At 40.7% G+C, this 13,545-nt stretch overlaps 2 protein-coding genes across 4 annotated transcripts; one reads left to right on the top strand and one right to left on the bottom strand.

The window, feature by feature from the left end:
• The first annotated feature begins 2,284 nt into the window (after nucleotides 1-2,284).
• Nucleotides 2,285-5,596, top strand: LOC106320676 (AP2-like ethylene-responsive transcription factor TOE2). Of its 3 annotated transcripts, XM_013759052.1 has the most exons (10): nucleotides 2,285-2,997; nucleotides 3,079-3,104; nucleotides 3,183-3,213; nucleotides 3,288-3,375; nucleotides 3,450-3,598; nucleotides 3,765-3,853; nucleotides 3,946-4,031; nucleotides 4,154-4,270; nucleotides 4,355-4,579; nucleotides 5,319-5,596. In XM_013759052.1, the coding sequence occupies exons 1-10, from the start codon at nucleotides 2,603-2,605 to the stop codon at nucleotides 5,433-5,435; spliced, it is 1,323 nt and encodes a 440-aa protein (XP_013614506.1). In that variant the 5' UTR covers nucleotides 2,285-2,602; the 3' UTR covers nucleotides 5,436-5,596. The 3 variants fall into 3 exon arrangements, with proteins under 3 accessions (XP_013614506.1, XP_013614502.1, XP_013614513.1); XM_013759048.1 differs by lacking the exon at nucleotides 5,319-5,596 and having other exon boundaries at nucleotides 4,355-4,859; XM_013759059.1 differs by lacking the exon at nucleotides 5,319-5,596 and having other exon boundaries at nucleotides 3,801-3,853; nucleotides 4,355-4,853.
• A 64-nt stretch (nucleotides 5,597-5,660) lies between these two features.
• LOC106320696 (B3 domain-containing protein At5g60130-like) lies at nucleotides 5,661-7,068 on the bottom strand. The gene is made up of 4 exons (XM_013759065.1): nucleotides 6,940-7,068; nucleotides 6,785-6,855; nucleotides 6,133-6,678; nucleotides 5,661-6,055 (listed from the first exon to the last, which is right to left on the bottom strand). Exons 1-4 carry the CDS (start codon nucleotides 6,947-6,949, stop codon nucleotides 5,792-5,794), a joined length of 891 nt encoding a protein of 296 aa, XP_013614519.1. The 5' UTR covers nucleotides 6,950-7,068; the 3' UTR covers nucleotides 5,661-5,791.
• Between the last annotated feature and the right edge of the window lie 6,477 nt (nucleotides 7,069-13,545).

Here is a 13,545-nt window from a genome sequence, read left to right as displayed (position 1 = left end):
TCATCCCGATTTTTTTCGGTTTATATATATTCTAGCGAATTTGAATCCAAATGATAATACAGCAATACTACAGCAGATTACAAAGTTAGATGCTATATATTGGCTGTTAACTACAACCTTATTAGATATCAATACGGTTACTTGCATCAGTTGGATGCCATGTATCATTTTTGGTATTGTTTAAAAGAAATCATAAATATTCTTTAACTAGAACAAGTAAAACATTTTTTTTCAGTCAAATAACATAATCATATAGTAGCTCGTATCATTCTGTTTTGAGTTTCCCTTACCTTAAAACCGCTTATATATGTATATACGTGTCAGTTCCTTATACAAACTACATTTTGATCCAAACTGAAACTAATAATCGCACGAAAAGAATGGGCAACTTGTTCTTGCCGGGTCGCATCGCACTAAAAAAATACTATATTAGGTATGAAGAGCTTGCTACCAGAAAAAAAAAAATATTCTCCTTTAACGGGTAGGACTGCGTCCACGTCTTTCAATTCAACCTCATCTGCCTTATATGATTAAATATAGTTTTCAAAATGTGAATGATAATATATCTTACGAAAGTGACAACAAGTTAAGAAAAGAATATAACAACAGTGATTTTTTCTTTATGCTAAATAAATGGTACCATTTTCTAAACTTTTTAAAATTATAGTTAGAATCTAACTTCTGTAATTAAAATGCGATTTTAGAAGGTGACTCTAACATACGAATTTCACTTTTGAAACTTGGGCAAACGCAAATTATTTAAGTCATGATTATTTACACAATTTAAGATTTAAGATTTTAATTTTGGTTTTCAAAATTTATAGTTTTTGATTTTGGTATAGACGGTAGTAGAAAAAAAATAACGATTGCAGAACTTAGCTATGAAAAAGAAATGTTAGGTAGAAAATAAAGATTGGGTGGAAAAAATTCCGGGATTTGAGGAAAGTAAGAACGGACGAGGGCCGTCAGATCAGATAGACACATGAGGAAAGACGCAGAGCGTAGCTGAATGGCTGGGGTGTAATCTCTGTTGTACACGTGGCTGCATTATACTGGTTAAGATCATGATCTTCTCTGACATTCCACTTTTGTCAACCGGCTAAAGCCAGTCAAAATTTATCATTCGACGACACCTACCCCACTAATAATAATACTAACATTTAGAAAGAAAGAGAGATTCGTATGGACACAATCAAAATATATAAATTTGTTGAGGTCATTCTCATTTTTCACAGCTAAAACCTGAGTTCGAACCATTCCATGATTCCATCAATTTAATTAAGACGTAACGTTCACTGCTCTATATATTTTCATTATTTATGTAAAATAAACATTCTTCTAACTGCTTTTTGCACATTTACATAGCTACTTATAATTAATCTCCTAGTATATGAGTAGCTAAGCTTTGCAAAAGAAGAGCAATGATGTCATCTTACATTACCTTTTATGGATTACCCTCTTGAACCGTCTCATCTGCTTCATTGCTATAATCTCTTTGTTTCATATTTTGCTCACAAGCTAGAGTCAGCCAAGCCATAAAATTCGATGTGACTTAACTATATATATGTGTTTTTGTCTTCCATTTTCTTTTTGGTTTTGTCGTTTATATGCAATTAACTATTTCAAATCACATGTTCTTTACTTAATTCAACGATAATTTATCAAAGAAAATGACACACAATTGATGTACATGCAAAATTCTCTAAATTTGATAGATCTGAATTTACAATGCTTTGATATTTTGAAACAAAGCATATGATGAAGTTAAATAATGCTCTAAAGTGGATCATATTGTTTGTACTTGGTGATAAATCATGTTGTCTCATGGTCTTCTTCTTATAGTCCTTTTCTTTGGTGAGAGACATATCTGCAAATATAGGGCCCGCCCATAAATGAATACAAATGCTTTGTCTTCAAAGTTGTAAATGAATAGATTCGTTTTTCTTCTTTTTTTTTGGGATCTTTGTGATATCTACTTAATAATATAGAGTACATATCTTGGTGTAGTAAAGAAAAATCACATTCAAGTACTCGTTTTCATGAATGCTTTAAAGTTTAACAGTCTTATTAATGTACTAATTATCATATACTTCAATTTCTTACATGAATTTGAATTTTACCATGTTTAAAAAGAAAAGACAAAACAAGTAGTACTAGCACGTTTGTACTTTCCCCAATGGAACCGGGAACCGACGTAACCGGTTGACCAATTGCCGAGAAAGATGGAGAGAATAATAATAAATAAATAATTTATATAAGTTCCTTTGTTGGCACTTGCCACTAACCAACCACAGCTTGCGTCCCATCAGTCCCCGGCCGACGACGATAATCTCATTCGTCCGGCGAAGCTATTAGTCTCTCGTCTCCTCTCTTTAAAATCCCCAGTGATCTAACTATCAATCACTATGTCTCCGTCGTGATCGATCTTTCCTCATCTGTAAATTATCCTTAATAATAATCCGCAAATCCTGGCCGTCCATTTCAGAATCTGATGTTCCTGTCCTAAATCTCATTTTCGATCTGGTCGGATTAGCGGGAGGGTTGTTAGAATCAATGTGTAAGAGAGGTTGAGGAGATAGTTGTTAGTTGACTTTTGAGAGTGATGATGCTGGATCTCAATCTCGACGTCGTGTCAACTCAGATGGATGAATCGGTGACTTCGAACTCTTCTGTAGTCAATGCCGAGGCGTCAAGCTGCATCGACGGCGAAGAGGAGCTCTGCTCCACACGCGCCGCGGTCAAGTTTCAGTTTGAAATACTGAAAGGAAGAGGTCGAGAAGAAGAAGATAGAACGACTAAGGAGTTTTTTCCTGTTGCGCAAAGTTCGAGGAGCTCCGTTGATATCTCCTTCCAGAGAGGGACACAAGGCGGAGACTTTGTACAGCCACCACCAGCACAGCCGGTGAAGAAAAGCAGGAGAGGGCCTAGGTCTAAGAGTTCTCAGTACAGAGGGGTCACTTTCTATAGGAGGACAGGCAGATGGGAATCTCATATCTGGTAAAATCTTAGTTCTGTCTGATTGATTATCTTCCTTGGATGAGTTGTTGATTTTCTGTTTGTCAATCTTCATGGTTGCAGGGATTGCGGTAAACAAGTTTATTTAGGTATGCTTTCTACTGAGCTGATGATCTCTGCTTTGCTCTTAACTCTTTAATAAAAGCTTAACTTTTTGAATATAATAGGTGGATTTGACACTGCTCATGCTGCAGCTAGGTAACACCTTTGGACCTTATGTTGTTTTTGTATGGTCTCAACTGCTTTGGAGTTTCAACATCTGGCTTGTGTAGGGCGTACGATCGAGCTGCTGTCAGGTTCAGGGGACTGGAGGCTGACATTAATTTCGTTATCAGCGATTATGAAGAGGATCTCAAGCAGGTTTTGATTGCACATGTAGAAAAGACATGCATTCTTTTGATGTGTTCTTATCTGGTTTTTTTTAACTTTTACAGATGGCGCATCTTTCCAAGGAGGAAGTTGTGCAAGTACTTCGGCGACAGAGCTCTGGTTTCTCCAGGAGCAATTCAAGATATCAAGGAGTTTCTTTGCAGAAGATTGGCGGGTGGAGGGGAACTCAAATGAAGCAGTTCAATGGAAACATGTAATCAATCAACTTCTCTCGGAATCTAACGTTTGGGATTCTAAACATGCTATGGTTTTTTTCTGAACGTGCTTGTCTAAAAAGAGTCAAGTGCCTGAGATAGAGAGTTGATTATATTTCGTTATATTAGTAGGATAACCTATTTGTGATTATGGTTATTAACTAGAGATTATTATGATGGCTCATATGATTATGGAATCAGGACGGTTGCTTCCTTAATCGAGCCTCATGCATCCCGGATCATTCCCGAGGCAGGTAAATGTAAAATCGATGCTTGTTAAACTGGTCACTGCTATGTGACAAGCTACTACTAACTTGTTAACGTGTTTTCTACTTTCCTCATATAGCTAACGTTAAGCTCGACCTCAGTTTGGGAATCTCTCTTTCACTGGGAGATGGTCCAAAGCAAAAAGATAAGACCCCTAACAGTATGGTATGTGGAAGTAACTCTGTCAACTGTTTGTTTGTCCATATCACATCGCAATCTGCAACTCAAAGCTACTCACCCATTAATCAGATCGTGCCTTCATGAGTTTTTTTTTTTTTGTCTTACAGATGGAGAACCACATGGCTGCAGCGACATGTGATAGTCCTTTCAATTTGTTAAAGAGGGGTTCAGACCACCTTATCAACCGCCATGTCCTCCATCCTTCTGCGTTCTTTTCACCCATGGTAAAAACACCATAGCCACACATCTCTTTTATGTCCAACTCGGTGAATAATATTGTGCACTAAAAGTTCATTTCTTGTCTCCAGGAAAGAACACCAGAGAAAGGTTTTATGTCGCCTCCTCCTCAAAGCTTCCTAACCAGGACATTGCAAGCGCAAGATCAGTTCAGTGGTGTAACCGCCACAACAGCTATTGCATCGCCACTGTACTCAAATGCAGCATCATCAGGATTCTCACCCTCAGCTACACCCCCACCTTCTTCCTCCTCCACTGCTACTCTTCATCCTTCTCAGCCCTTCCTCAATCTGAATATACCCGGTCTCTATGTCATCCACCCATCTGATTCCCCATCCCAGCAACACCACCCCCATCTCATGAACCGATCACAACCACCACCACCATATAAGCGTACTTGTAACATAGAGTGAAGACTAATAACAAAACAGAAACCAAAATCTATATTCTCATATCACTATTATGTCTCTGAAATTAATATAATGGATAACCTTTGTTCAAACAATGCAATCTATTTGTATCAAGATAATGACAGATGTTTCCCTTCTTGTAGACAAGAAAATATATTATTTTTTCTAGCCAAAACAACAACACTCGAGACATATTTGATTAAGATTCAGAAACTACACACAACAAAGTCTTGATTTAACTAGAATACTTAAGACAAATAGATAGTAGCTAAACATTAACTCAACAAACCACAATAGTCTTGATTTGAACTTGACAACACAACAAGATAAGATAACCATAAACACTAGGTAACACTCACGTCATAAGAGTCTACTTGATAACGTGAAACTTGATAGTGTGAACCACATTGTTGTTACCCGCCTTCTTCAACTCGCATATCATTTTGTCCGTCGACCTCACACCATTCCTCCTGTAAACAGCTCCATACCCTTTGATAAACACACTGCCGTTCGTCTGAACCTTCATTTTCTTCGACAGCTTCCCGAACTTCTTCACGAGTGGATCGATGATAACTATACTCTCGGTCTCGGAGAAGGATAAGCCGTAGTCTTCCTCAATCTGAATATACCCGGTCTCTATGTCATCCACCCATCGGATTACGCATCTCAGCAACACCACCACCATCTCATGAACCGATCACAACCACCACCACCATATAAGCGTACTTGTAACATAGAGTGAAGACTAATAACAAAACAGAAACCAAAATCTATATTCTCATATCACTATTATGTCTCTGAAATTAATATAATGGATAACCTTTGTTCAAACAATGCAATCTATTTGTATCAAGATAATGACAGATGTTTCCCTTCTTGTAGACAAGAAAATATATTATTTTTTCTAGCCAAAACAACAACACTCGAGACATATTTGATTAAGATTCAGAAACTACACACAACAAAGTCTTGATTTAACTAGAATACTTAAAACAAATAGATAGTAGCTAAACATCAACTCAACAGAGTCGATTTAAACTTGACAACACTACAAGATAAATAACCATAAACACTAGGTAACACTCACGTCATAAGAGTCTACTTGATAACGTGAAACTTGATAGTGTGAACCACATTGTTGTTACCCGCCTTCTTCAACTCGCATATCATTTTGTCCGTCGACCTCACACCATTCCTCCTGTAAACAGCTCCATACCCTTTGATAAACACACTGCCGTTCGTCTGAACCTTCATTTTCTTCGACAGCTTCCCGAACTTCTTCACGAGTGGATCGATGATAACTATACTCTCGGTCTCGGAGAAGGATAAGCCGTAGTCATTTATAACCTTAGATGGTATGCGCTGCAAATCATGAAAGAAACATCACAATAAAAACACATAAACTCAAAGATTGTAACAATTCATATTTTGTTTCTTACCAATTGGCTTATCTTCTTCGGATTGATCTTCACTCGAAAAAACGCGTTGCTGCGATCATCTAGATATCGTCTGTCATCATCATGGTTTGCCTCAGCATCATCATCAGAACCATCAAGCGCTACATCTTCATCACCAGCCGCAACACCATGATCATCATCTTCAGCACTAGCATCAGTATCGTCAGCACAACTGTAATCAGAATCCTCATCATCATCATCATCACTAAGAACCAAAACGTCATCAGCATTTTCGGTTTCTTGCACTGAAGTTGTTGTTCCGAGTCTTTTACACATGGTGAGAGGCTCGTAGATAGAGAAGTTGAAACACAGCGAGCCATCATCATCCAATTGAAACTCCAGTACGTTTCCAGTGGTCAGAGACTCGTCCTTCGCGATCCTCTTCCACCCGTTAACCAGCATGTATCTCTCAGGGTCGCCACCACATCTCCTCAACGTCATTTTCCAAATCTTCCCGTAAATACTTTTAAGCGTTACGTGTTTAGGCAGAGGCTTTGGTAAGAAGCTGTTGAAACAAACAGGCAACTCCTGCAAAATGCAATTACATGTCTCAACCAAACTAGAGATCTACAGTCAAACTTGTAAGAGAGAAAAAAAACAGAAACAGAGCGAAGAGAGAAGTCTTGTTTTTTACCAAATCATCTCCTGATATACCAGGCATGTACACTCTGAAGAACTTTGTAACACAATCATTCTCAGGAGTAACTGTTACAAAGAACGAAAACCATAATACATCAATTTCTTGAAGAAGAAGAATCAGGAACAGAGGAAGGAGGAGAAAGGAGAAACCTAGCTTCATAGTTGTCACCGTCTTGTTGATTGTAGCCGCAACCTGAAAACCCTAGTCCTGAGAGATAAAGTGAAACTAGTCTTGGAACACTTATGACCCTATCTCATTGTTTTGGTGAGAGGTTTTAGTCTTTTTGTGGCAAATTTTTTCAAAAACAGAGTATGTCTCTGTTTCTGTGCTTATTGCTTTAAACGGAATCACAGAGCATTAGTAGTAAGGAGACTCGTTATAGAGCCGAAGAATCGCTAAGGCCCAACAAAAACGATAAATGGGCCTGAATGTGTGGAAAGGAAAATGGCTGGTTCTAAAAGAGAAGCTAAGATACAGCATTGTTCAAAGAAGAAGAGTTGATGCAGCTACAATGGCTCTACGTAATTTTATCAGGCTATCAAATTTAGGAGATATTGATTTTGATTCGTACTATTCAACTGGTGATGTACTAACTGAAGACTCTGATTTAAATGAAGACGAAGAACATAATAACACTCATGTGCACCTATATGAAAGGCATTTGTTAAGTGTGACATACAACAATTGGTTCATTAAGCTTAACCAGTGATTAGGTTAAGTGATATGTTGGTACGAGAAGGAAGGAGGAGATAACCGGTTGGTTATTAGATCTAACTGATTCGGCGTCTACCTGTTTAGTCTACTTAAGTGACTGAAGAAGCGCAGCTCATCGTCATTAGAAAGAGAAGAAAGAAACACTCGGAGATTCAGAGAGGGAAGAAGAAGATAGGATCTTCGAGATTAGGATTGGCTTGATTCTAAGTCTCGTGTACTGATCCTTGTACATTTCTCTATTCGAGCTTATAGTGGAGTGTTTGCTTGTGCCGTCAAGCACCCAGACGTAGAGATCTCACATCGATACTCGAACTGGGAAAAAAGGCTTGTGTGTTCTTTACTTTCTTCGTTATTCATTCTTGTTTGCGAGAGAGTGAGATCGAGTGAACCTCAAGATACAAACGAGTGCGAGCGAGAGTTCGAGGCGATTACGAAAGATCGAGATCGATTGAATCACAACAAAGTGGTATCAGAGCCCAGGTCATTGGGGGAATGATGAAGGAATTGCTGGCGAAGGTCAAGATCGCATGTTTCAACGGTCAAGGAGATTTCTCGATGTGGAAGAAACGGATGATGGCTCATCTCTCCATTCTTGGCCTCAAGGATGGACTGATTGAAGTTCCGATGACTTCTGGATCAGAAATTGAGATGAAGAAAGGCGAGGCAGAGGAAGACTTCAAGGAGCGGATGAAGAAGCTCGAGCTAGAGAAGTCGGAAAGAGCAGAGAAGGCGATGAACATGATCATCCTGAATCTTGGAGATCATGTGCTGAGGAAGCTAGAAGAATATACAACGGCGGCGACGATTTGGTCTGCACTCGAAAGGTTGTATAATTCAAAAACTCTGTCAAATAGAATTCATCTTCAACACAAGTTCTATACATTCAAGATGCAAGAGTCTAAGTCAATAGATGAGAATATAGACGATTTCTTGAAACTTGTTTTCGGGTTAAGCAGTGTAAATGTTTCTGTTTCAGAGGAAGTTCAAGCCATACTGTTGCTGAGCTCACTCCCGTCACAGTACAACCAGCTTAAGGAGACACTGAAGTATGGAAGGGATACACTGACGATTGAAGATGTTACCAATGCTGCAAAGTCTAAGGAGATTGAACTCAAGGAAGTAAAGGAGTCAAGTACATCTCAAAGACCCGGTGATGCCTACATTGCTCGTGGTAGACCAGACAAAAAGGAGACCTACAGAGGAAGAGGCTCCAACAACAAGTCAAGATCGAGATCCAGATCAAAGGTGACTTGCTGGTATTGCAAAAAGGAAGGTCATATGAAGAAAGACTGCTTCTCCAGAAAGAAAAGAATGGAGAGCGAGGGAGACGGTGAGGCAGCAGTGATGGTAGACAAAATGCTTGAAGTTGATGCGTTGTCTATCTCGGATCAACACCCTAGGGACAGATGGGTAATAGACCCTGGATGTTCATATCATATGACGTCCAGGAGAGAATGGTTCAGTGACTTTCGAGATTTCACGGGAGGGCAAGTATTACTGGCAGATGATAGAGCCGTATTTGTTCAAGGAATAGGCACTATCATGATCAACACCAATGGAGGAACAGTCAACAAGCTTGCTAATGTCAGGTATGTCCCTAATCTCAAGAGAAACTTGATTTCTGTTAGCTCTCTTTATATGCAGGGATTTAGACAAGAGGGTGGAGAAGGAAAGACGAGTTTCTTCAAGAAGGGCAAGTTGGCTCTTCGAAGACTACTGTGTGGAAGCTTGTACTTGCTGGATGGAGAGACCATCACACCGCCTGCATATGTAGCTGCAAGTAAAGACGATACTGTGCTATGGCATTTCAGACTAGCTCATACGAGTGTGAAGAACCTCAAGATACTTGCTGAAAAAGGGATTCTAGACAAGAAGAAAATTTCAGAGATGGACTTCTGTGAAAGCTGTATCATGGGAAAGAACAAACGCCTGAGTTTCAACGTGGGTAAGCACAACAGTGAGGATGTCCTCAGGTACGTGCACGCTGATCTCTGGGGCTCTCCCCATGTTCAGTTCTCCATCTCTACGAAGCAGTATTTTTTATCGATTATAGATGATCATACTAGGAAGGTTTGGATTTATTTCCTAGCAACAAAGGATGAAGCTTTTAGCAAGTTTTGTGAGTGGAAGAACTTAGTTGAGAATCAGGTAGATAGGAAAGTAAAATGTCTTAGAACTGATAATGGCTTAGAATTTTCTAACTCTGCATTTGATGGTTTTTGTAAGAAATTTGGTGTAGAGAGACACAAGACTTGTTCATACACCCCGCAGCAGAACGGAGTTGCAGAGCGTATGAACATAACGATAATGGAAAAGGTGAGATGTCTACTGAGTGAATCAGGTCTTGAGGAGAAGTTCTGGGCAGAGGCTACAGCAACTTCAGTTTACCTCATAAACAGGACACCGTCATCTGCGAACGACTTCAACATACCTGAAGAATTGTGGCTCGGTAAAACACCGGGGTATGGTCATCTACGGAGGTTCGGTTTAATTTTCTACATAAACCTTGATCAGGGAAAGCTGAAGCCACGGGCGTTAAAGGGAGTTTTCATCGGGTATCAACCGGAGTCAAGGGATGTAAGGTCTGGCTACTTGAGGAGCAAAAGTGTGTGATCAGTAGGAACGTTGTATTCAGAGAGAAACAACTCTTCAAGGATATAGATCAAGGAAAAGTAAAAGAGATTGCAGTGGATCAAGAGAAGCCGGGAGAGACTGTCAAAAGCTCAACAGAGGTTGGAGAAACATCGAAGACAGTCTCAGAGGATCAGGAAGAAGGTGGAGCTGCACAAACAGAGTTAGAAGTTGAAGGAGAGACAACAGTGGAGTCAGAGGATTTGAGTAACTACCAGTTGGCAAGAGACAGAACTCGAAGGGAAATTGTGAAGCCAGCACGATACACTGAAGATTCAGCTGTTGCTTTCGCGTTGTCAGTGGCAGAAGAGATTGACTGCAAAGAACCTGCGAACTACGAGGAAGCGTTGAGTAGTCAAGAATGGGAAAAATGGGATGCAGCAATGGATGATGAGTACGGCTCACTTGAAAAGAACAAAATGTGGAATTTGGTTGACTTACCAAAGGACAAGAAAGCGATAGGGTGTAAATGGTTATATAAGAAGAAACCAGGAATACCCGGAGTGGAGCCACCATGACACAAGGCAAGGCTTGTAGCTAAGGGTTATTCCCGAAAGGAGGGAGTAGACTAACAAGAGATATTTGCTCCAGTGGTGAAGCACGTTTCCATTATCCTTGGCTAGAGAGGCAGGAGTTGAGAAAGCAAAACACCACGTAAATGCCATCATAGATGATGATTTCTGGCAAGTGGTGAAGCATGAGAAGCTTGGAGAAGGAGACTTCGAAGTTGAAAGCTCCATGAGTCTCGGCGGATCACTTTGGTGTCGACCGATGTCAATGGATGCACATCGCTCGACAGACCATGACAAAGATCGATCAACGGATTACTCTAACCATCGATCGACGTCATCTGCTAAATTGACTGCGGAATGTAACGTAGTTCGGATCATGACTCATGAGGAATTCGCAGAAAAACATCCTCACCCACCCTACCCTTTCTACGTCAAAATCGATCGACGGCATGAGCCAGCAATCGACCGACAGAGAGAGACTGATATCGATCGACCTCCCTCACCTCCCATCGATCGACGAGCACCTCTCACCTACCGAGTGCGATTACCATCTATTGATAGTGACCGAATCAACGCACTCAGACCACCACCTAAACCTTTAGCAAACCAACCAGAACCTACAACCAACCCTTCATACACTACACCAGAGCCTACGAAAGTTGATGAGGCAACTGAAGGAAGAATGTTAAGGAAAAGAAAGGAGAATATTCCTAAGAACCTTAAGAGGGAAGCTAATGAGAAGGAGATGGATGGTTTCACTAAGAGAGTCCTCAGAATCCCAGTGGAGAAACCTTTTGATGAAGTTTATTACACAAACCGGTTGTGGATGTTCTTCAGAGAGACTAAGGAGACTGAGGAGAACATTAGGAGAATGTTTCATCATGTCAGAGAAAGGATGAAACTAAGGATCAGATTGAAGAAGAAGAGTGATCCTGGGAAGTTCGCAATACCATGTGTGTTGAAGGGTATTGAATTTCCCCATGCACTTTGTGACACAGGAGCATCAGTCAGCATACTACCTAAGGTTATGGCAGACCGACTGGGTCTGAAAATAGAGCCTTCATCAGAATCTTTCACCTTCGTGGACCTTTCAGAAAGAAGCTCAGGAGGCATCATAAGAGACCTTGAGGTACATATTGGTAATGCTCTTGTCCTAGTAGATTTTCATGTCCTGGACATCAAGCTTAACTGGAACTCTTCACTTCTGCTTGGAAGAGCTTTCCTGGCTACAGTAGGAGTTGTATGTGACATGAACCAACAGATTGTGTCTGACACTGATAAATCCAGACGTCCACTATGACCTAGTTCGAATTGGGAGACAACAGGTCAACCTCGTGGAGCTTGGAAATGATCTTGGCTACATTGCAGCATGCCATTGTGGAGCAGAGTACGAAACAGAGTACTCTGAATCGATCGACACTCACACTGCACCATCAATCGATTCCAATGACTCATCGACGACCGATGAACACTATCCCACGTTGCTCGACGGGAAGCATCAGGTAGACCACTTCACATTACCAGATCAGTTTTATCCAGACTTTGCCTTTCAACAACCCAATAAAAAAAGACGTGATGACTATTCCATAGGCAGTTGGGCAGACAGTGGATTCCATGGATTCGATCCAAAAATCCTAATTCAACAGACAAATGTCTACCATCGATGGATACCCCAGTATCAACATCGATCGATTCTCATTCTAAACCTAAACTTTCTTTATTTACTACGAAGAATATGAGTATTGATTACGGTTTTCTAACTCCTGATGAATTTGGTATTTTCAGGGACCCAGGTGGCCATGCAAGAGCAATGGATGGGAGAATTCTACAAGTATCCAGAGAGGACATAGCAGATATTCTTCAGTTGGCCAATGGACCAGACAACTTGTTTATGCAGCAACGCAACATTCCAGACAACATCCCAGCTGTTCCAGACGAACATCCAAAGGCCGACACAACAGAAATTGGTTCACACCAATCATGTCGACCAGTTGGCCAAGCATCGATCGACAAGGTTGCTCCTACATCGTTCGACAGGGCCATCGATGCACCTTAACCATCGATTGACAGACGTTACGAATTTGGACGTCGCGCTTATGACATCTATGGAGCCAGAAAGTTCAGATGGGAACAGAAGGACGAATATGGTGTCTACAGAGATGAGTCTGGATATGCAAGGAGCGTAGCTGGTGAGATGACCCCTGTTACGAAGGACAACATCAGAAAAATTCTGGATAGAGCATTCCTATTTGAGGAGAGTCACATATGTCTTCTAGAACATGCCACTTCTTTTTTCACACCTACAAAACTGGCACCAGAGATCTACACCAAGGATGAGATTAATGAGATGGTGACTGGTATTTGTGGAGCTCAGGAAAAACTAGGAGATGAACTCAAGACATTGGTAGATGACACTTATCAACCTTTGGACAGAGGTTACAATGAACTTTTCAGAAGTATGGCAGAGATAAGGACAGAGATTGAGAGTATGCAGCACATTCTTGAGAAATAAGCTACGACATCCCCATCGATCGACGCAACCAAAGCAACATCGATCGACGTCAAGCCACAAACATCCCAAATTCCTGCAGGACCGGAAAGTTTGGCAGAGAAGAAGGATGAATGGGAGATCGCATACATCAACACGAAGATTAACGACGTATACAACCCTCTCAACAACAACGTGGACTGGTTAAGCACGAGAATTGATCTGCTACAGAAAGATTTGGACACCATTCGCAAGAAGGACCAACAACCAGCCACATCGATCGATATCTGCACCATCACATCGATCGACAGCAAGTTCGCAGCCATGTAAGATAGGTTATAAACATACGAGGATATGCACGACCGTTTCACCTCACCTATCATGCGATACTTGGACACCTTGTCTACACA

This window comes from Brassica oleracea, chromosome C2 (assembly GCF_000695525.1).
Source record: "Brassica oleracea var. oleracea cultivar TO1000 chromosome C2, BOL, whole genome shotgun sequence".
In the NCBI taxonomy this organism is placed as follows: Eukaryota; Viridiplantae; Streptophyta; class Magnoliopsida; order Brassicales; family Brassicaceae; genus Brassica; species Brassica oleracea.
This window is presented reverse-complemented; position numbering and strand designations above follow the sequence as displayed.

Bases quoted from the DNA above. Each gene is read 5' to 3' on its own strand.
- LOC106320676 (XM_013759052.1), top strand. From the start codon at position 2,603: ATGATGCTGGATCTCAATCTCGACGTCGTGTCAACTCAGATGGATGAA. The intron at 3,105-3,182 runs GTATGCTTTCTA...TGAATATAATAG, and splicing joins CGGTAAACAAGTTTATTTAG to GTGGATTTGACACTGCTCAT. The intron at 4,271-4,354 runs GTAAAAACACCA...TCTTGTCTCCAG, and splicing joins CTGCGTTCTTTTCACCCATG to GAAAGAACACCAGAGAAAGG.
- LOC106320696 (XM_013759065.1), bottom strand. The intron at 6,679-6,784 runs GTAAAAAACAAG...TGCATTTTGCAG, and splicing joins GTATATCAGGAGATGATTTG to GAGTTGCCTGTTTGTTTCAA. The intron at 6,056-6,132 runs GTAAGAAACAAA...CATGATTTGCAG, and splicing joins CGAAGAAGATAAGCCAATTG to CGCATACCATCTAAGGTTAT.